Source organism: Palaemon carinicauda, chromosome 8, assembly GCF_036898095.1.
Source record: "Palaemon carinicauda isolate YSFRI2023 chromosome 8, ASM3689809v2, whole genome shotgun sequence".
Lineage (NCBI taxonomy): Eukaryota > Metazoa > Arthropoda > Malacostraca > Decapoda > Palaemonidae > Palaemon > Palaemon carinicauda.
The window spans coordinates 130,098,087-130,122,263 of record NC_090732.1 but is presented as its reverse complement, the minus strand read 5'-3'; the positions used below and the strand labels follow the sequence as shown (position 1 = coordinate 130,122,263).

General features: G+C 34.4%; 2 protein-coding genes across 2 annotated transcripts in view; both read left to right on the top strand.

The window, feature by feature from the left end:
• Window positions 1–7,182, top strand: part of LOC137645922 (cleavage and polyadenylation specificity factor subunit 4-like) — a 77,411-nt gene extending 70,229 nt beyond the window's left edge. Inside the window, exons 5-6 of the mRNA XM_068378973.1 lie at window positions 3,653–3,766; window positions 6,954–7,182. Coding sequence (XP_068235074.1) covers window positions 3,653–3,766; window positions 6,954–7,025 — 186 coding nt within the window. The 3' untranslated portion in view covers window positions 7,026–7,182. The remainder of the gene's footprint in view (window positions 1–3,652; window positions 3,767–6,953) is intronic.
• Window positions 7,183–12,457: 5,275 nt separating this feature from the next.
• Window positions 12,458–24,177, top strand: part of LOC137645921 (GTP-binding protein 2-like) — a 71,283-nt gene continuing 59,563 nt past the window's right edge. The window contains exon 1 of the mRNA XM_068378972.1: window positions 12,458–12,595. The gene's annotated coding sequence lies outside the window, so the exon portion shown is untranslated. The remainder of the gene's footprint in view (window positions 12,596–24,177) is intronic.

Below are 24,177 nucleotides of genomic sequence, written 5' to 3'. Positions count from 1 at the left end.
AGGTAGAATAGCCCATCACTTTAATAGTAGAATATAACTGTAAAGAATTTTAACATACTGTATAATGCCAATTCTCAGAGATACAACAACACACCCCCTGGTGTAAGCTCTGCCTATCTTTGATTACAAATCTTAAGTTTATTTAACCCAAATTAAATTCTTATAATTTATGACCCCCCAAGCACACCAACCTCACATAACACAGGGCGACACATATATCCCTATATTTTCATGTTAATTCACTAACACTGACAATGACTACACTATGGGCGTTAGCCGTCTAACCCATCTAATGTGGATGCCAAGAAGTAAATTTACATTACTAGGTATGACTACAACATAGATCTTCCCAGGCTAGGAGACCAATCCATGCTTGATTTTTTTTTAAAAGATGCTAAGATCTTCCAACTTGATTGCAAGTTATAGTTGGAATAGGTGACTTCTCAAATTCAATCTCGGTACTTGTACAAGCACTGAGATACCACATTAACCCCACAAAGTAATTGGAAAGGACCATCTCTGACAAGGGACAGGTATTCGATCATCCTGTTATGTTTGCAGACTGGCTAGCAGTTATCCTAGGAAAAGATTCTTTGATGAAATATTCAGAGGATGTCACCAAAGAAATCCATGAAGACTCATCAATAGGAGTCATGTAAAAGTGACTTCTAAAATTACTCTCCATGAAGGAGATAGTGCAAGATGAAGAGCATCCCTATCAAGGAAGGGATCCTAATGCTTTCTTGCCTTGTTCATGAGGTAAGAGGATACATTCTTGGAATGGACCCAACCATGAATATACATATTGGTAGACCGTACATAAGCTCACACATAAGCACATGTACTAATAATAGGAATAAAGTGAACATTTTACTTCCCCCCACCCTCCTGAAAGTGAGAAGCTGTTCATATTGTTACTTCCCAGGAAAGAAAGAACTTCCTAAACCCAACCCCAGGGAAGGCGTGCAGTACTATGCATAGGAGCTCCCACTCCTGCTTTCAGCACTAGGTCTCATATGGGACCTAGCCATCATCCCTCTGCTTCCTCAGATCCGATAGAAAACTCAGTCATAGAGGGCACATCTTACATGGGACCTGAATCTCCTACCCTGGAAAATGCTTACAAGACCAGTCTTGCAGAAGCTTACTCAACTTTTGGTTAGTTGCTGTCAATACAGTACTTCCCCACAACCCTAAACTCTACAGTCCAGACAGGCAGAAGGTAAGGATTTTGCTGACTTTTGAGCCACCTTACTAGTGTGCCCTTGGATCCTGAAGGAAAACAGTGGAGAAGGGTGCAGCCTAGTGACCAACTTTCACCCCGTTCATAGGAAGGCAACAATTATAGTACGTCCAGGGCAGTTCCAGTTGAACCTCACTTCCAGAGATGGTTTCATTCACCTAACGAATCCAAGGTGGATGGGGCACACAGGTTTGCGGAAGAAAGACACCTGCTTCTCACACTACAGTACTGGTAATGTTTGCTGCTTTACAATTAGCATGGGTAAAGTACTTGGTATATTGAGAGTGGACACACTTCCATTCGTGACTTTTGTCAGTGAATAGCTTGTTTCAGACCCAAATTAACAGGCACACTCTTGAGAAGTTGTCAGGGTACGGCTGTTTGCAAAATTAATCTGGGCAGGAGAACTGTGCAAGCAACTACACTCAGTCCCCAGTAACTTTGTGTAGGACCATTTGTGATCACTACATCATCCCAGGGTGAAAAGGCTTTGTTTCTGGCATTTACCAATTGCTTTTAAGGTAAATAGGAACTCCCAGTTTCAGCTACAATGTTTCAGTCTGTTGGCAGCATTGGAGGAATCCTTGCATTCATAGGGATCCTATATGCTTCCTCCTTTCTACCCATCTATCTTCCTGTTCATCTGATCACTTAACAGTTGGTTGCTGACAACAATGTTGGGATGACCGTGATCCCAATCGTCATACACCAAACGATATCTGGATCAGCTATTTCTTCCTTTGTCAGGGAAGCTCCTTGATTTTTGTGGTGAAGGCTAATGGTCAGCCCTCAATCCATGTTTCAACTAGGTCCTAGGTCTGCACTCTTTGAGAGAATCGACAAGACCACGAAAAAGCTTCTATGGAACTCAATCTGCTGGCAACATTTCGTAAGTTAACAGGCTTCCCAACCAATACTCGCTCGAACTCGCGAGACAGATGGGAGATATGGCTCCGACCCTTGAGATTGTCCTCGGCCACCCGAGTCCAAATGAGGCAAGTATGAAACAGTATAACTTAGCCTGTGTCACAAGTCATTCTGAAGGATAGAGGATCTCCATTACCCCAGTTCAGGAGTTCGTGTTCAGGATCTAGAACCCAACTGTTTATGACTTTTAAGTCCTTCGTCTCCACCCGTAAAGAAGTGTCTAGTGGGGACCAGGATGACTTCCCTCCCTGGTTTGGAAGAACACCATGATTCTTTCTAAAACAGTAGGAATAAAGGAATATCCGAGAATTACTGTTTCTTTCTGCCTTTGGAAGACAATCAAACATCTTTTTCCTTCAGGAAAGGAGATGTCGGGACTACAGCATACCGGATTCGTGTGCACGGAATCAGATATCTCGGCTCTCAGGAATAACCTGTCAGGCGAGTAAGTCTTGAAGAGAATCGGGTAACGACAGAACCATCTCTACCCATTACCTACTGAAGTAGAGCCACAGGGCCTTGGATACCAATACAGTACTTGACCTGGTGGTAATTGCTCAAGAGATTGTTTAAGAAACCTAGCTCTTTATGGGACAAGAAACATTTGTCTGAGATAGCAGTCGTAATGTAAGTCTAGAATGAGAGGTAGATTGACTGTTCCTTTTCCCTCTTCCATGGGTTGTGACAGTTGCTCCGTTGTTTGCTGGATTGTACTGTAGATGTAGGGGAGTCACGTGATCGTCTTCCTTATCCTCCTAGACAAAGTATGGCCTGTTGTATGCAACCCGTTTTTCATAATGAACATACATTCTGCCAACATCTTCCACACAGATATAGGTTTTCCTTGACCCATTCTACCAGTTCCTGGTATTGCACTAGCCTAACACCTACCACAGCTGCTCAGTCAGGTTTGTAGGAGGTTGACAGGAATCATCACTTTTGCTCCTGTATGGGACCAAAGGCCTTGGACATTTCTCAGGATAGTAAACCAGTAGGTTTGGTTGTAGGGACTTCCTCCCTTCTAAGGATAAGTCTCCTATTAATGGATGAGGATTTGTATATGTGTAGGAATAAATCATAAATCTATAAAGAAGTTTTTACTTTTCTTAACTACTGTATACAAATCTGAGTCCTTTTAAGTTTCACTTCCTTCCTCAACCACCTTGAAAGTCATAGGCAGAAGATCAAACTGAAAGCCCAGTGGCCTGTCAGGTGATCAGTACTTCCCTGCCACCTGGTAGTAACTATCGTCACCTTGTTAAAGTTTTAACAATTATATAGAGCTTTGTTGGAGGAATAATCCTATTTAAGGTCTCATGATTGTAGTCAAGGAAAAATACAAAATACGTTAAAAATTTGAGATATTTTTACATTAGTTTTAGTTCTTTTAATACTAGAGTCATAAGCTATCTTTTGTGATTCCTATCATTTCATATCTTATTGTTTGACCATTATATTTGAAATTTTAAATTCCTCCCTCAGAGTCTGGCTTCCGGAGGTCCAAAAACTCAAGGAGGCAAAGAAAATGCTGGTCCTATACCTCTGCCTCATCATCTTAATGATAATAACAGACTTGAAAATATTGTTTGCTTCAAGGTAAGTCTCTTAATGTTTTAGTACTTGATTGGCACAATTTTTTTTATAAACCTTTTAAGCTAAAAGTAAACAGTTTATCAAATAAAAATTCTGAATTGTAGTTTGTAGGTTTGTGAAAACCCATGAATTACCCTATGTAATTAATGTACTGATAATTACACTTCACATGATAAATGTCGAGGGTAAAGTATTGCAATCCTACCAAAGAATTCATTTAACTAATTACTGTACAACAAAGACACTTTCTCACCCAACTTACTTGCTTAATTCATCCAATGGTGGTCCTTTATGGATACTTTATTCTCCATTTCTGAATTAAAAGAAAAGAAGACTGTGTCCTGGTTGACAACAGTGACATGTGGCTTTTGAATACAGTACATAGGGCTTGGGGATATAAAAAGTCTCGTTTGTGTGTGAATTTTGTTGTCTAGTCTTCTCTTAAGTAAGCATCAATTTCTTAGAAGGTAAGCTGATTGCTAGAGAGTATTGATGAATTTATCCCAAATATATTTGGTCACTTATTTCTTTTATGTCTATCTTGTTCATTAATGAGCATGCTAATACTGTAGAATTACAGGTAATTTTTGTTTTCACTGACTGAAAGGTTTTAGTAAACTTTCTTTTTACCATCTACCTCTCTTGCCCTGGCAGAGAGAGGTAGAGAATTAATTTTTTGCTTAGAGGTTAGGAAACCATTTGCTTTAATGGTATTAGCCTATTGAAACAACGTGTATTATTAGAATTCTGTTATTGGGTGATAAATATCTGCACGAGGTCCTTGGTTTATACGCTAGGCAGGAAAAAAAAAGAAAAAAAAAAAAGAGGGCTTAGGTATCCTGGTAACCTGACAATGCAAGCTCTCCTGTATTTGTTGAATTTTAAACATATTTTTTAGTCGTTCCAAAGAACTCGGTACTTGGGCAGAACTAGAAACTGCTTAAATGTCACCAAAATTCAAAGGTGAACTTCTGATAGTAAAAAAAAAAAAAGGAAAAAAAAAAAAAAAAAAAAGCTTCCAGAGTGACACTCATTTACAACCAAAGACATTGCAAACATTTTAAATATATTAAACATATTAAACATTTGCAAGTGCTGAAAAAAATGCGAACCTTGTATAGCGTACTTCTGGAATGTTTCTCGTAGCATTCACTGCAGAGATAGAAATTCCATTGAGTGTGGTACCAGTCTGGACAAATGGAACAAAATTGACTCCAGAGAACACTATATGAATAAGGAAAATCTCTCATAACTCTTAAGAAAGCAACAGTTGGGCTTATTTAGAAGTTCTGTGCATTAATATCTTTGATATAAACACTCACTTTGCAGACTGTCAGATGTAGACATTTGTGCAATGAATTAAGAATTATCTTTGATGTAAAATAGAACATTGTTGCAGAATTCCAAATTGCACAGTAACTTGATAGGTTTGTTAGCAACATTCATAAAATCACTACAGTATTATTGACTTATCTGTCATTTACAAGATTTATCAATATGGGGTTGTGGTATCAACTATGAACAGTACTGTTTGTAATATTTTTGAATTCATGCATTATTTCTCACTGGTATGACTATGGCTCGATGGTGAAGAAGGACAAAATAATTTGTTGAATTTTAAAATGTAAGGTAGATAAAAAATAATACAATTCCATTAACTTTTTAAAGCTTTTTATTATGTACAAAGATCTGATGGAATTTTTGATTCATATATAGGCTAGCTTGCTAGAGTTGGCAAGACCAACTGGCCAAAATTAGTGAAAATAAGGATTATTTAGTTATCAGACTTTAAAATGCAAGAGATACTGAATACAATACAAATCAGTAAACTTTTAAAAGCATTTTATTTTATTCAAATAGCTATAGAGATTCTCAATTTATATGTAATCTAGCTAGCTAATGGTAACAAGATTAGCTGATTGCAAACAGTAAAAAAAAGAAATTACAGCTGTTTGTTATTAAAATGCAAAGGAAATCAATAAATAGATTGCAAATCAATTAACTTTTAAAACTGTTTCATTATGTATAAATTGGTGCAGGAATTAATAGATAATGTAGGTTAGTTTGCTTACAGCAGTGAAATAGCTGACTAAAGGCTATGAAGTTTAGGAGTAGGAGGGCCATTAACTAGATGGTTAGGTAGATTATGTTGTGCTTGCATAATTTTTAACGTGAACTCACTCCCGGAACGTATCTCGTTTGTATCTTTTGGACCGTGTTCTGTACACCTATGCTGAGTTATGGTAATCAAAGTAATAAGTGAAAATACAAGAAAATTCCACTAGAAAAATTTTTCCAATCTAATGCTTTAATGGTCATAGTGATAACAGTGGTAATTATATTAAGTCTCTATACTGGAGGAAGGGAAACAAAACAATGATTCATTCATCTTTTGCAACAGACAGGAAAGTGGTGTAGTACTCGTTTTATCTTGATTATCATTATTTGTGACCTAAAAAAACAATTAACAATAAAAAACCACTGAAGCCTAGCATCTATTACTGAAGGCTTTAGGTAAAGCTAACTAGCCAACCATTGGTTGTTATTTATCCATAGCCCCAAAATACAAAAGACAAGTAATACTTTAACCAAAAGTTAATTTGGAATGCAAGCATAAAGGGTAGAAATGGTAAAGACAAATTAGACACTAAATACAAAGGCATAGGGAGCATATCAAGTCCCAGAATAGATAATTGAAATACTGTACCTTTCTAGTGGAGAAAAAACTATTATGAAACAATAAAATCCATGTAGAAATTAATTAGAACTGACGTGTAATATTAAGTGGTTCAAGTCACGCTAGATGACTGGCAAAATAAAAAAGCAGGGAAAGAATGAAAATGAAACAAACGTAGAAAGAAATTCCAATCCTAAAGCTTATAAATGTTTCCAAAGTCTTAAGAAATCGGTCATAATTGAACGTTTGCAGTCACAAAAAGAAACTGCTAACTATGGATGTGGAGGAACCATATGTACATGTGCTAGCCTATTGGGAGGATCAGAAAATATCTTTCTACTCTAAATTGAAAGGCAGGAGTTTTGTGTTTTGTCAAATAAAGGTGATGTAAAAGTAATGAGTTTATGGATCAACAAATAATTTTACTATAAGGTATTTAATTTATAAGAAATTAAGAACTAATTTATTGGGCTGTGCACAGACTTCCCAATTTTTCTGTTTTTTTTATTTCAGTGTGGACAACAAGGACATTTTGCTAACAGATGTACTAAAGGACAGTTTGCTTTCCTGAGTTCTACTAACTGAAGATCGAATACTGTATTTTTATCAAAAATATTTATGCATTGCAATGGAATGAATGAGGATGCTTGTGAAAGGTGATAGTGTATCTAAATCTGTAATATATGTTATTATATTGTTTTGATTATTTCCGTTAGAATGGACCAATAAATTTTAAAATCTTTGCGATGTTTTATTACAACTATATTCCTTTGCATATTGTACCCTGAATAAAAGATGCCTAGATGTCGGAGTGGATTAAAAATTTTTTGATAAAGTCACTGATACAATCCTTTGTTCCCAATAGATTAAATTTACAAAATAGAATTTGGGAGATTTGTTTAAGGAAGTAATCCCAAAAGAATGTTGGATTTTAATTTTCAATGAAGCCACTTTTGGTCTCGTTCTAGTCACTGTATATAATACTGTATGTAGAAATGGATGTCGGGAAGAGTGGAGAGAAGATATTTTGGTAATCTGTATTATATTCTTTGTTTGGAAACCAAGAAAAGGTTGATTTAAAAGGTGTGGATTGTAGTAATAGAGTGCCAGAAGTAAATAAGAATGAAGTGAGTCTTGTGGATATTTTTGTTGTCAGACTTGATTGTTAGGAAAATATTGTTTACAAAAATGGAATGTCCATGCATATATTTGTTTTGGAAAAGAGAATATAGTGAGCGAAAGATTACTATTTGCTCTAAATGAAAGGGCAATCTGCTCCATATAATTTCCTTGGGAAGTTACACTTGTAGTGTGCCTTGCATGGCATACAGTAGATGGCTGTAAAGATTCTTTGTAGCGTACCTTCTTTCAAAAGGTGTATTGTTTTTTACATTTTACTTTTAATATGTTCCCTTTGGTCTCTTTCAGCTAATTGTTCAACCCCTTAACTTTCCCATGCTTCAACTTTCCTTTTTCCATTATATATAAATACCTGTGCTTGGGAAACCCAAGACATGTGACTTACTGGGTTTATTAAACTGGTGCTCTTTATAGCAACAGTAATTGATATAAGGGTGAGAGATGAATGGCTGGATGTATATTTGACCATTATCTGGTTAATGCAGAAGTGAAAATCGAATGTAGTACTGTAATCATGGGAGAGAAAGGGAGTTACAATTTGGCTATAAATATTGTTAAAACAAGGCTGTTTAATGCTAAACGAGTAGAATTTATGAGCAGTTGGATATAAACATAAGTATAAGCACCAGCATTTTTTGAGGACCACAGGTGTGCTGAATCAAGATGAAATCAGTATCACCAGAGTCTAGTCAAAGGAAAAAGGAATAAAAATAGCAAGTGGTTGTGTGATAAATTGTGTGAGAGTACGGAAGGGAAGAAAATTGATAAAATTAATAATTGTTGAGTTGCCTAACAGGAAAGGGGATACAAGTGATCTTGAGAATTATATTGACGTAGAATTACTAAATATACAGTATGTGTAGAGGCTTATGTTAAGATTTTAAATGATAAAATAAAATGGGGAACAGATATAAAAAGAGGGAAGTGAGTATTTTGAGTATTTAGACAAAAATTTCAGTGTTTATTATGAAGCTGGAAAAAAAGATGTGTATGATTTATATGGACCTAGGCAAAGCCTATGGTAGAGCTGTTAGCAATGTCATAAAGTTGAGCAAGAGGGATGTAATTTCTAAAAACGAGCAAATATTTCTTTAATGAGAAATAAATGCCAGCATGGATGGAGAAAGACAGGTTAAGTTTGATTCATATGCAAAGGTCATGCAATAAGTTCTCAATCTCACCCAGAATCCAACACATGAGAAAGACAACTCTTCTATTATTTCACAACAGAATCCCCAACATTTGATTATTACTATCCAGTCATGTAAGGAGTGTTATCCTGGGTGTCTATATATTCTAACACAGCATGGGTGACTTCTTTATTGCTCCTAAATTTATGTCGCCATAGATGTAATGGGAGAGTAGGATAGAGGTTTGAGCCGATATGAATTATTTTCCTTTGTAACGTGGAATTAAAATTAAAAGCACATTCTTAGTAAGTGGGAGTTCAGATCATACTGGGGAAGGTAAGGTGTCTTAATTTTCATTGTCTGTTTTGAATTGTAAACCCACAATAAAGCATCGCCTCAAAGTATGAGAGAATTAAGACTGTGAAATATAGCAAAATACCAGGCTGCATATCTTCAGTCTCGCCTATACCCATTGCCAGGTGTAGAATTCCTTTAGAGACACAGAAGAATGACCCATTACTAACAAATTCATGATAACAAACAGTCATTACGGTATATGTTAAATTATTTTCAATATGTGAATAAGTGAATTAAAAAAATTGAGCTGTATTCATAACAGCGCACACACGTTTTAGTTGCAACAGCAGAAGCAGAGAGGTAGTTTTCAACTTGGAAGAGAATTGTAACTTTTTTATGCTGTACAGTGGTGACTGACAGACTGTCTGCTTTAACAGTTATATACTTGAAATGTAAATAAAAGTAAAGAGAGGATTTAGATTAAATAGTAATAAACAATATTGTGATTTTGGAGAGGCGAAGCACTGGGCATATTTTCAAGTAATGCTACTATCGCTACCCCATCCATCCCTTCTACCACCAACACAGCACCCCCTACCCCCCACTGTACATCCTACTACCATCGCTACTAACCTGCCCGGGAATTCTGTGAACATTAACAACTCATACTTAAGGTAGTTCAGCTGTGTGAAGCTTGTAGGCCCTCAATTTTAATTTATCACAATCGATCCCCCATTAGCTAAGTATATTCAGGAGTCACATATCAAATTCCAACCAAGCACCAAAAACAAACAAAATTGGTTGCTTGTATTTTCATTACCATTGCTGAAGATATTATTGTATTTTTTTAGTCTTTTTAAAGTGTCTGTTTTATGGTCAATGGTTTTGTGTAGATAATGTAAAACTGAATGCTATTTATTATACTGTTATTTATTAAAAATTTTGTTTCAATCTCATTTTAATATATACCATTTTGTAATCACTTCAAATGCAATATGTTCTGTAGTTACAATGCAAAAATATGAAGAATGTAAATAGATGAGGAAACTGTGGTTCTCATCTCACCCGCTGCACTCTTATTAATCTTTAATTGGCGCATCTCCGCACTCACTCATTTAGAAAACACACTACAAAGAACTTGGAGGTAACTTTGTTTTGAAATTAATAAAGAAACATTTACCGTTCATGGTAGAACTTAAACTCACACGAGAGAGGGTTAAGTGAGGTACCGCACATGTACATTGCTAAGAAGATAGATATATAGTAAATATGGTCAAGCTCATGAGTACCCTACATTATATCTATATCAATGGAATTCATATACTTTTTACAAGAACTAACAAGAATTTACTGAACAGTACACAACAGTCACAACCTAGTTTTAAGAGATAGCTTTAAAGGTTGGAAATATGTAGTGTACTGTATAGGCTATATAATTTACAAGTGACTTTTACCAAATTTTTATGTATATTCCCTTCCCCAAGTGGCAATTATTTGATTATATTCAACAACAAAAGCATTCGTAAGTCTTGCGTTTTCTATATCCAAAGTATAGCTGATGAACCTAAACTTACTGATTCACTATTAATCTCAACCAATGCATCCTGAGGTAACACCTCATCTTCATCCAAATGTTGAACTGACACATGTTTAATATCCTTCCTCATTGCATTTTTAACATTAAGCGCAAGATGTTTGCCTAAATTTACGAGATATGATTTCTTGATATCATTTAACTTTTCAATTTGTCGATCCTAACAAAGTTTGTCGAAAAGCTCAGATGCATCAAATTCTGGTATGTCTGCTGGCTGTTTTGTACAAAATTCAGTTTACGAATAATCTTTGAATTTCAAAGAAAATAATAATTTAGGATCCCGGTCAGGCCCCCACTTCTATTACGGTCAGATATACATATCAAAATGTAGATTATATAAAGCCTACTTTGATTTTTTATTCCCTTATTAGATAATTAAAATAGAAAAAGGCAACAGTAAGAGCAAAAAAATTATAGCCAGCAAACATATAACAATTACTAAATTTAAGATTAAGGAAAACATTTACATTTTAAAAGAAATAAAATACTAACAATTCACATATTAACAATTAAAAAAGAAATTGAGTAATTCAGGGCTGTTTCAAAAGTTTCTATGATTTGAGACTTGAATTTTGATATATATATATATATATATATATATATATATATATATATATATATATATATATATATATATATATATATGTATTACTTGATAAGCTATAACCCTAGTTGGAAAAGCAGGAAGCTATAAACCCTGGGGCCCCAACAGGGAAAGCAGCCCAGTGAGGAAAAGAAACAAGGAACAGTAACAACATTAAAGTAAACATTTCCTATACAAACTATAAAAACTAAAACAAAACAAGTAGAAATTAGGTAGAATAGTGTGCCTGAGTGTAACCTCAAGCAAGAGAACTCCACCGCAAGACATTGGAAGACCATGGTACAGAGGCTATGAAACTACCCAAGATTAGAGAACAAGGGTTTGATTTTGGAGTGTCCTTCACCTAGAAGAGCTGCTTACCATAGCTAAAGTCTCTCCTACCCTTACCGAGAGGAAAGTAGCCATTGAATAGTTAGAGTGGAGTAGTTAACCCCTTGGGTGAAGTGGATTATCTGTGTTGCCAGGTGTATGAGGACAGAGTAGAATCTGTAAAGAATAGGGCAGACTATTCAGTGTATGGGTAAGCAAAGGGAAAGTGAGCCGTAATCAGAGAGAAGGATTCAAAGAAGTACTGTCTGGCCAGTCAAAGGACCCCATAACTCTATAGCGGTAGTATCTCAACGGGTGGCTGGTGCCCTGGCCAACCCGCTACCTATAATTCAGCATTTCCGAAAATTAGTTTTGGTAAATCTACCAAAATTTAATAATGAATTGTTAACAATGCTCACAAGCAAGCATCTTAACGAAGATGGACTTTAATATACTAGAGAAATCTACTTATTTGTTTGCTATCGAATGAATGTTTGGTGTCTGACATTTACTGTTCATGCATTTGCACAATGAAGAGGTAACGATATATGTTATTAGATTATGAATTTTCTTAAATGAATTTTTTTAACGATTTGCGGATTTGTTTTGGTGGAACAATACTTTGCAATATTACATCATCCAGTTGCATTTCCTAGTGTCATCGTAAATTCCCAAAGGACGACTGCCAGATGTCGCTATTATCTAGAATTGCATTTTCTGGAGTAGATCCTTCTCATGATTGTCACATTTCCCATGTTAGTTAGCAATTCCTTATATCCAATTAATTTCTTAGTTGGTCATTTAAATACACGAAAAGAATATCTCGTAACCATATTTCGCCATGTGACCCAAACAGCGTGTCTAAATATACAGAATATCCACTCGGAGCGTATACGTATAAAAGTCGGTGCAAGAAGACCAGGGATCGAAGAACTCATTCATTCCAGTATCAGGACATATCATGCAAAGAAGTAACCACAGTGAGATTACAGTAGTGAAAAAGTGTTCTTCCAAGAGTTTACAGTTTGAGGACAAAAATGTCCTGAGATAGTAACCCGGTTTACTCGAAAACAGGAAATTAGTAAGTTTGTAATGCCATATAGGCCTACTTATTTTCTTATTCGTGCACATTTAAGGAAAGGCCTGCACCTCATGTTAAAAGTTATGTTATTGATGAGAGAGAGAGAGAGAGAGAGAGAGAGAGAGAGAGAGAGAGAGAGAGAGAGAGAGAGAGAGAGAGAGAGAGAGAGAGAGAGAGAGAGAGAGAGGGATTTATCATGTTCGCTCTTTATATTCACAACTATTGATTATAGTGATCAATATGTTGCCCTTTGGCAGCACTGGTGATTTACCCTACGTTATTACAGTATTAACATTGGTAATCAAATCCAAAACATCGATGTAAAAAAAAAAAAAAAAGTAAAAGAAATCAGCTTTCGAAAACTTGCTTGATTCTCATTTTCAGAGGTAATTAACTAGGCTCTCGAAAGCCCTCTCTACTTTTCCACCCTTTTAAAATATTTTTAACAGTAATATTAATGTTGATTTACTCCATATTATTTTACCCATGCTATTATGGTAATCTAAATGCAATATTGATATCATTTTAAAGGCTGTTTTCAATTTCTCATTGCTGAAGTGGATTACACGGCTTTGACCATGGTATTGGCAAGGTTCTTTATATACGTATGTAGTTTCTAAATATTTTGGCCATCATTGGTGTTTACATTTTTGTTATCATCACTATTATTATTATTATTATTATTAGTATTATTATTACTTGAGTGAAAAGGGTCTTTAATTTAATTAGTACAGACGCCAGTCTTGCATTAGACAACGCATAACTTTAAATCTGTAGCTTCTTCGACTGTCGTGTGAAAAATGTCAAAGTAATTTGTGTAATTGGCAATGTACCGTATACAACATCAACAACAAATCAGACAAGTGATATTTTTATTATTACTTGATAAGCTACAACCCTAGTTAGAAAAGCAGGATGCTTTAAGCCCAGGGGCTCCAACAGGAAAAATAACCCAGTGAGGAAATGAAACAATGAAAAAATAAAATATTTTAAGAACAGTAACATTAAATAAAAACTTGAACAAAACAAGAGGAAGATAAATGAGATACAATAGTGTGCCAAAGTGTACCCTCAAGCAAGAGAACTCTAACCCAAGACAGTGGAAGACCATGGTACAGAGGCTATGGGACTACCCAAGACTAGAGAACAATGGTTTGATTTTGGCGTGTCCTTCTCCTAGAAGAGTTGATTACCACAGCTAAAGAGTCGCTTCTACCCTTACCAAGAGGAAAGTAATCACTGAACAATAACCGTGCAATAGATAACCCCTTGGGTGAAGAATAATTGTTTGTCAATCTCAGTGTTGTCAGGTGTATGAAGACAAAGGAGAATAAGTAAAGAATAGGCCAGACTATTCGGTAAATGGGCAGGCAAAGGGAAAATGAGCAGTAACCAGAGAGAAGGATCCAATGTAGTACTGATGTAAGTAAATGTTCACAAAGTGGCGTCTCCGCATTTTGATCAACCAGACACAGCTGATTCAGAAAACAGCAACTTACTGAAAATATTAAACCACTAAAATCCGTCCCCTTATCTATTACCAACATTATGACTATAATCAAAATAATGTCAGACACTAAATATACGCATCCAAATCCTTTGAAGAAATTAAGTTATATTTCACATTCCAAAATAATGGAAACCCGCTAAGAGAGACTAACCAAGTGTTTTGTGTTACTTGGAATGGATTTTTGTGACGTCAAGAGAACACGCAGGGATGATGAGCTTGAGCAGATCGATTAGATTATCGACTTTTTTTTTTTTTTTTTTTGGTATTAAATTATAAATTTACATGCTAACGTAGTCATCGGAAAATGACAATAATTTTCCATAGCTTTATTTTTCATCAGTAAATTATACACACACACACACACACACACACACACACACACACATATATATATATATATATATATATATATATATATATATATATATATATATATATATATATATATATATATATATATATATATGAAAGACGTTATAGTCTTTTTAATCAATCCAGAAACTCTGCCCAAAACCCAAGAGCATAGACTCTTCCCTAAACCTTATAAAACAACCAAATTACACCATCAAACAACATAATTGATACATCATATTTTAATGACCATGTATATAACAACACTGTATGGACATGAGTCGTGATATGACAATGAAACAATATCCAACAGATTTTGTAGATTTGAGAACAAAGACCTCTGATAAACGTTGGGACTTAAACTGTAGGACAGGATTAGAAATGAAACTATAAGAGAGATTACTCGAGTGTCATATGCGGATGAGATCATGGTGAGGGGCAGATGGAGATGTTTTGGGCCAGTGGGTCCTGGTTTGGGCATACTCTTCGCACTCCCCAAGAGAGATTAGTTGAGTTGGATGACCCAGGACTACATGGTTGAAGACTATGAAGCGTGAAGTAGGAGATGAATGGAGAAGTATCGATTTAAAAGCTCAAGATAGAGACGACTGACGAAATCCAACTTAGGCCCTTTGCGTTAATAGGCGTAGGAGATGGTGATGATGATTAAACAACAATAGTTAAATGGCGCCGCTGCTAAATAAGCAACTGGATTTATGAAAGCAACTAAATTTCGTTCAGCTCACATTTTCATTAAATTTCAATGCTTTGACTTTACAATATTACAGTTGCTTAGCGTCCTTGCCAATCTTGTACATGAATTGTGGAAAAATCCTTCATAATTTTTTAAGCTTTTGCAAACAGCATTTAGAATATTATCATCATTTACGTAAGAACGCGATTGCATCTGGCTCTTGCATGGCTGATAACAGGGTTATTGCTTCCAAACGTTTAAGTAACGAGATGAAATAAACTGGGAAATTATCTGGTTTCATGCGTTTGGTATATGGGCGGTATATCCCAGCAATCCATGTTTGCCGACAGTTGTACTCGTATAAACAGATGAGCAACCTGATAGAGTAATGAGAGCTTTGGGTGTGGAGGAAATGCCCTCCTAAATCTAGATCAGTGGTTCCCAAACTATCTTACCTGACACCCCCTTTTTGCTTCCAGTAGACCAATACGCCCCCACTCCTCTCTTTTTTCATATATGAAATGTCTCACATTCATTTCTTAACATTGTACAGGAAAACAGATTTCTGTTTGTATTACATTTTAATAATGAAAGCAACTCAAAAAATAATAGTACATTCCAGTAACTAAAAACGAAACATTTGGTTTAAAGTGCGCGAAAAAAAAATTTGAACATTTGCAAAATTGAGTTGCAATTTTAAGAATAGATAATTTGAAAACATGTCATATAATATTTGGAAATACTTATGAGACTAAGGCACAATTTCTGGTCAAATTTAGTGAGATGGATGCATGTATGTAATGACAGATATTTGTTCTTTTAATGATTTTATTATTCTATTAAACAAGTAATTTCGAGCAGATGACTTCACGCCCCCCCTGTATCGTCCTCACGCCCCCCTAGTGGGGCGCGCCCCCCAGTTTGGGAACCACTGATCTAGATGAAGTCACTGTCAGCAGGGTGACCGATGGACAAACTGTCTCTTCGACTTTTACTCCTGATGCCTGGCGGTTGATCTTACTAATTTAGAATTAGTATGGACCGGGAGGGGTCACTTGCCTTAGTTAGATAGACACTGCGCATCGCAAGGAACTGGCTATCCTTTGATGTATCTAGCCAATGAATCCTCTATGGATTTAGTCAGTCCATGGAAAGAGAAGATGACAGAATGGTCCAGAGTCCCAGGCGTAGCGGGGTGTTAAGAATCTTCCAGCTTATAGATACTAAAGAGAAATTGAAAATTGGTAATTGGAATGTTAGAACCATAATAATAATAATAATAATAATAATAATAATAATAATAATAATAATAATAATAATAATAATAATAATAATAATAATTGGAGGTACTCTTTTTTTCAGCACAAGGACATCCACAAATATACATGGACTTCACCATGTGGCAATTACAAAAATCAAATAATCACATTGCCATTAATAAAGAGAGAAGGAGGACTCTAAGAAATGCGAGAAGCTACAGAGGTGTAGATATTGGTAATGATCACCACCTCCTCATTGCTACACTGAAAGTAATATACCTAGGTTTGTTACAACGTAGCTTTTATAAGAGCACACAGAAACATTTGCAATTGAATGTAGGAATCGATTTGCAGTCTTAGAGACTTTAAGAGACGAAGAGCAGACAATTAATGAAGATTGGTGTGATATTAAGAACATATATCATTCAATTGGTAGTGAAGTCTTGAGACACGCAGTTACAAGGAGAAAGCCATGGATATCAAATGATACATGGTATACAAGAAAAAGGACGCAAAGACAGAAATTGATTGTTGAAAGTTTTCGAGGAAGTAATGAAATTACAAGGTAGAGCATACTAAATATTCCTGTATTGATAGTGAGGTCAAAATAAAAGCCAGGAATGACTGTAGAGAGTATTTAGACAGTAAAGCAGATGAGGCTGACAAAGCTATGAATTCAGGGCATAAGCTTCTTTGCCCCAGGCAAGATTTCATTAATAATTCTAAGAGCAATTCTTACACTATGGTGACTATGGTGTAAGAATCGCTCATAGAATTATTAATGAAAGCTCAATTACTTTAGTGAGGTTATGAATAAGAGATATGAAGGGAATAATTTGATTGATATACCTGAAGGTGAAGAAGACTTGGTTTGCCCATGAATGAAATCAGTGTGTTTGAAGTCGAAGCTATCCTCAAAACACCAAAGAGATGGAAAGCCCCTGGATACAATGAAGTAAACTCCAGAGAAGATACTGGCCGAAAATGAAAATTCCGAGAATACTTACAAGATTATTTTGTAGAATGTGATATGAAGAGGCAAAACCTGATGAGAAACATTGGTGGAAAAAAAATATGACAATATAAAGTATAGTATGCTTATTCTAAAGAGACTGGAGAGAAAGCTTGGTGAAAAGCTGAGAGATGAACAAGGATTTTGAAAAGACATAAGTAGCACGGACCAAATTTTCATTTTGAGACATGTCGTAGAGCAATGCGTAGAATATAGAAATCCACTTTTGATGGCATTTGTGGACTACTGAAGAACTGTTGATAGTGTACACCAGTCAATTTTTTTTGGTAATTCTGCGTTATTATGGAATTCCTCTTAAATACTTGAATTTGATTAAGTCTGTTCATGAGCATAGCAAGTGCAAAGTTAATGTCAACGGAGTTCTAGCAAATGAATTTCCAGTGAACAGCGGAGTACTCCAAGTAAATGTGTTGTCACCTATGTTGTTTATCCTCCTTATGGATTATGTAATGCGTAGAACAGTCAGAGATGGTGGAGAAGGATTGGAATGGATTGGTGCTAGGAATTAGCAGACCTAGCGTATGCTGATGATGCTGTCCTTGTTAGCAGAACACCACAGGATTTACAATGCTTGCTTACCAGAATTCATGAAATATCACACGAGGTTGGGCTGCAGATAAATAGAAGAAAGACAGAGATGATGAGAACGGAGTATGTAATGGACGATGAATTATCATTGAAAGGAGAGAGAGGATTAATGAGGTAGAATCATTTAAGTATTTAGGAACTATGATCTCCAATACTGGGTCGTTAGAATTAGTTTAGTAAAAGATTGAAAAAAAACAAATCAGACAATGGCTTGGTTAAGTAAAATTTGGAAATCAAATCGCCTGAAATTACATATAAAAATCAGTGTATATCAGTTTAGTAAGATCGGTGTTGCTATATGGACATGAGTCATAGTATCACAATGAAACAATCTCCAATAAATTTAGTAGATTTGAAAACAAAACTATCAGAAGGATATTGGGAGGTAAATGGCATGACAGGATTAGAAATGAAACTATAAGAGAGATTACCAGAGTACCATATGTGGATGAGATCATGATGAGGGGTGGATGGAAATGGTTTGGACATGCTCTTCGCACTCCACAAGAGAGATTAGTTCACCAAATGTTGAGCTGGGCTCCGCAAGGCACTAGAAGAGTTGGAAGACCCTGCCCTACATGGCTGAGAGCTATGAAGCGCGAAGTAGGAAATGATGAACGGAGAAGTATTAAAATAAAAGCTCAAGATAGAGACGACGACTGGCAAAATTTCACATTTGATCAAGAAAATTTAAAGCATTCCTCATTTTATATCTTATATAGTAAATAAGAGAAAACACCCACTGACCATATATATACACCCATAAAACATGTCTGAAGCAGTCCATGTCAAAATCTGAGTCCTTTGCGTCAATCAGCGGAGGAGATTATGTATCTATATATATATATATATATATATATATATATATATATATATATATATATATATATATATATATATATATATATATATATATATATATATATATATATATATATATATATATATATATATATACTGTTGTGTGTATGTGTGTTTAGAGAAAACCTGACGATTTTCAAGAGATCAACGTACTGTGGTTATGTAAGATACATTAGAAACCGCCTACCCAGTCCCCGTACTTAGCCTCTTCCCTATGATCGGGGTGAGAAAAAATACCTTAGTTCGAGTTTTTCATACTTTATTGTCTTCAAATTAATGTTCTCGTAATATTCAAAATTAATTTAAAATTAACTTAAAATAATATTATTCGCATTTTTATACTCTGTTTTGTAACGTATCCGTTCCTCATAATATTTAAAAATAATTTGTATATAAAACTATGAAAAGTTCTTGCATCGCAAGTTGGCTGTAACCGTCAATGTATTACTACGCGGCCAGGCTCCCTACGCTTTCTACTCTACGCTACTCGAATCTCGAAACTCGACTTGCCCAAGTTGCCTCCAACAACCGAGGCGACTCCTAACGGTCGGTCTGTAAGGCAGGTGACGTGACAACAAGAACGAACCTGCTAACATGACAATTGAAGAGCGTGTGGCGTTTTCATCGACTATATCCCATGAAAATTAAGGACATTTATTTTTTTTCTTTTTCGATTTACTTGTCTATTTCCACCAGAAAAAATATAATTTTTGTGGTGATAAACATGCGAATAAAATATCATGCAGAGACTTGAAAAACAGTATAAACTTAATTCCAACAATAGCAATTTCCGAGTACGAATACGAATATCTCTCGTAAATTAAGTTTATCCAACCATGTAATAATTCTGAATGGTAAGAACATTCTAAAATCTAAATCCTAAGATAATTTTTTGTGAATTTTGAACTAATTATTCATTTTAATTTTAAATAACTATTTCCCAAGCCTTGACGATTTTGAAATTTTGGGTTTGATTGTATCCAGTCTACTTGTAATTATATATATATATATATATATATATATATATATATATATATATATATATATATATATATATATATATATATATATTATAAAAAATATTATTAATGCCCACACAAACAAAGACAATCATGCCATGGCGTTGTGAACGAACACTGAGTCAAATTGAATCCAATTGCCAAAGTTTGGCAAGATTTACGAAACATTCAGTCACGTGTCAATACATTTTCTGTTGCTGGTCTTTAGTTTTTCATGCAATTATTCAAACAGCCGTCTTTTATTTCTTACAGAATGACTTTGTAAATACTGTGTGAAGGTTGAGCAAGACGCCTTTCCTATAAGTTGTTGTGTTGGCATATGTTCAATACTACAAGAATGTGCAATTAATTGATCGCAATATTTTTCGCTTCGAATATATGCGTAGCTATAAATCTTATTTGGAAATTTTTTATTAAAGGGACTCTCACTGTAGAAAAAAGTAATGTATTCCTTTGGCAGAAATATTATCATTTAATAGTTTAGGTTTCTCTTTTTTCCATTTACGTTTCGTCAGGAGGCCGTTGTGAAATGTGCTATTCAGATAAATGAAAGCGGCGTCCCCCTCTTACAACTCGGTCGATACGTTTGCCGTAATTAAAAGGACTTTCTGTAGGTTTTGGCCTTGGGTAGGCTTTAATGGGAATTTCTTATCGCCATACCTGTATTCTGTCCCGTAAATTTTTATGGATTCCTTTTTTATTTGTTTTGCAAAGTGCTTTCAATTTCTCACATTACTGTTCACTGCACATTTAGAAGATTTTAACTTTTTTTTTTCTTTTTAAAGGAATGTCAAATAACAGATGTATGGAAAGAAACCAATATTTCGATACACTTATGATTTTGAAAGTCTTAACAGATTAGTTCATATGCACAAACCAACTGTTATCCAGTTTTCATGGACGAAAAATCTTTCTCATTGAAGTTGTTTAACCTGAATCATTACTATTGTTACAAGATAAACTGTAACCCCAGTTTCAAAATAAAATAACATTGGTGTTTTTTAATCAACAGGTGGGGGTTTATCAGCCCCATGAGTTAAAATTGACACTTACAAAGCTGGCCAATTATTGACATTCTAACAGACTATCTATAAAACTAGACTTATGGCAACATGCTGAACAAAAACTGCAAGTGCCTCAATTTAACGTTCCACCGATAACTTATTGTTTTTGAGAGACTAAAAATTAAAATCAAGATGTGTGATGTTGTAAATTGTTAAATTAGATGGATTTGTTAATAGAAAAATGCAATTAAATGTGATTATACTGTAAATAGTGATTGTAAAGAATATGTAATTTAACTTTTCAATAAAAAGATAAAAAAAAAGATAACTGTTTGATCGGGAAGATCATTTCACAATATGGTTACAGCAACAATATTATTTGTAGAATATGCCTACTGTGTGATATAGTTATTTTGTATAGTTTATAAAGGGCCTTCGAATATTTTTAATAATCTTTCTAGACTAATGGAAACATCTTTGAAAAGTCACTAAATAGATTGGACAACCTCTCGAAGAAAAGAGAAATATCGATATTATTATTATTATTATTATTATTATTATTATTATTATTATTATTATTATTATTATTATTATTACTAGCCAAGCTACAACCCCAGTTGGAAAAGCAAGATGCTTATGCCCAAGGAAAGAAAATAAGGAAATGAATAAAAATGATGAGAACAAGTTAACAATAAATCATTCTAAAAACAATAACAACGTCAAAACAGATATGTCCTATATAAACTATTAACAACGTCAAAAACAGATATGTCATATATAAACTATAAAAAGACTCATGTCAGCCTGGTCAACATAAAAACATTTGCTCCAACTTTTCAACTACCCGATTAGGAAGATCAAAAGTAAATTTGCTTTCGAGAATCACACCTAAAATTTTAAAAGAGTCATACAAATTTTAAAAAACATTATCAATACTGAGACCCGAATGTTGAGGAGCCACCGTCCTTGACCTACTTACAATCATACTTTGAGTTTTGTTAGGATTCAACTTCATATCCTATAATTTGCACCATGCACTAATTTTAGCTAAATCTCTATTAAGGAATTCACCAACCCAAGTTCTACATTCAGGGGATGGAATTGATGCAAAGAGAGTAGCATCATCTGCATATGCAACAAGCTTGTTTTCTAGGCCAAACCACATGTCATGAGCACATAATTTTAACAGTGGTCCTCAAAGGGTCCCTTCTCTTCAGAAATGCATTCCTATCTCTGAATCTTAGCATTGATGTTGTAAATCCTAAAGGTTAATTTAGACCAAAGTTTCGAAAAGATCCAAATAACCTTTTCCCTTATTAATACTAGTATTGCATAGATATGAAAACTAATTGGAAAGCACGGGTTCCATCTTATGAAGGTGACAGCCTGAATTGATATGCATGAGAGCTTGTTTGAAGCCACCCCTTATGTCATGGATAGTTAATCTTTCTTGTACACACCACACACATATTATATATATATATATATATATATATATATATATATATATATATATATATATATATATATACATATATATATGTATATATATATATATATATATATATATATATATATATATATATATATATATATATATATATATATATATATATGTGTGTGTGTGTGTGTGTGTGTGTGTGTGTGTGTGTGTGTGTGTGTGTGTGTGTGTGTGTGTGTTCCAGCAATTTAAAGATCAACAGCAAGGCCAGTATCGGGGATATATTGAGCAGCTGTCCTCCTCGAGCATTATATATAATCATTAAATTGTTTTATATTATTTTTACAGTATCCAGTACATCGGGGCACATTTATTTGCATCAATAAGATGTTCATTCAGTGGTTGATCCAACGAGACGTCCCAAGTTTTGTGTATATTGAGGAATCCATTATTCTAAATATTTTGTGTATTTGCTCTACATCTCCATTAATATATAACTAACTTTATATGCGGGTGTGACTTCATTACTTGCATGAGAGAAAGACTTAGAGAGTTTTGTTTTTAAAATTGCAGTTATGTCTTTTAATGAAAGTTCCGCTTATCTATAGTACACTTACACCATGTCTGTGTCATTTTTTCATGTTTTTTTGGTTCAGCTGTGGCGAAAAGATCATATACTTCGGAAAAGTAAATAGAATTAGTTCATAATGGCTTCTCCGATAAAGAAACTAATGCTGGTGTGGAGTCAGTATCGGCGATAAATGATAGATAAGAGCAAAGATAAACATATTGTGAATTGTTCATAAGGATGCAAAGGTTCGGTCACGTATTATAGTCGAGGGAATTTGTTTGTTGACATCATTTACGTCATAGCTGACATAAGTCTCTCTCCGTCGTTTTATATAATGACAGGTCTACTTTAACGATGTTACATATCTGAAAGTATTCCACGTTCTTTATTCGTTACTTCTTATATATATATATATATATATATATATATATATATATATATATATATATATATATATATATATATATATAGTTTATTTTCGTATTTCCTTTCCTCACAGAGTTACTTTTCCTGTTGCAGCTTTCCTAACTAGGATTGTAATAATAATAATAATAATAATAATAATAATAATAATAATAATAATAATAATAATAATAATAATAATAATAATAATATTAGCTTGTTTCTAAACCAAGGTGGATAATAATTATATTTCATGAAATGCGACTCAATATTTTCAGCAGCATATACAGTATTGTAATGTAGGCTACTTGTACGACAATTTCTTGAGTCTGTCGCCAGATATACCTTGTAGCGATGAGTGTTTTCTTCGCCTACGTGAATGTGTTGTCAAGAAAAATATCTTCTATGACGCAAAGAAGCCCCCTGTGTAGTAGATTATTCAATGACATTCTTGTTGGCGCAAAAGAGCTCTATAATCATGTGAGGCAACAGTGCATCAGCCCTACGAAGTTGGAATGAAACATGAATGTGAGACGAATGCCAGAGGTGAATGTTGTGTACCGTTCGTTTTAGTTTGAGTGTCGTAGCTGCCTCCATCAGATTATCTATAATAACTGCGTCACTTGCAGAGAAACAATTACATATTAACTTTTCCATTACAAAACTAACACGATAGTAATTAAATACACACACACACACACATATATATATATATATATATATATATATATATATATATATATATATATATATATATATATATATATATATATATATATATAGGGATTATGAACAACTATTTACAGAATGTAAGTGCAGGCGAATAAGAAGTTTGCCATGGCTGAAGTT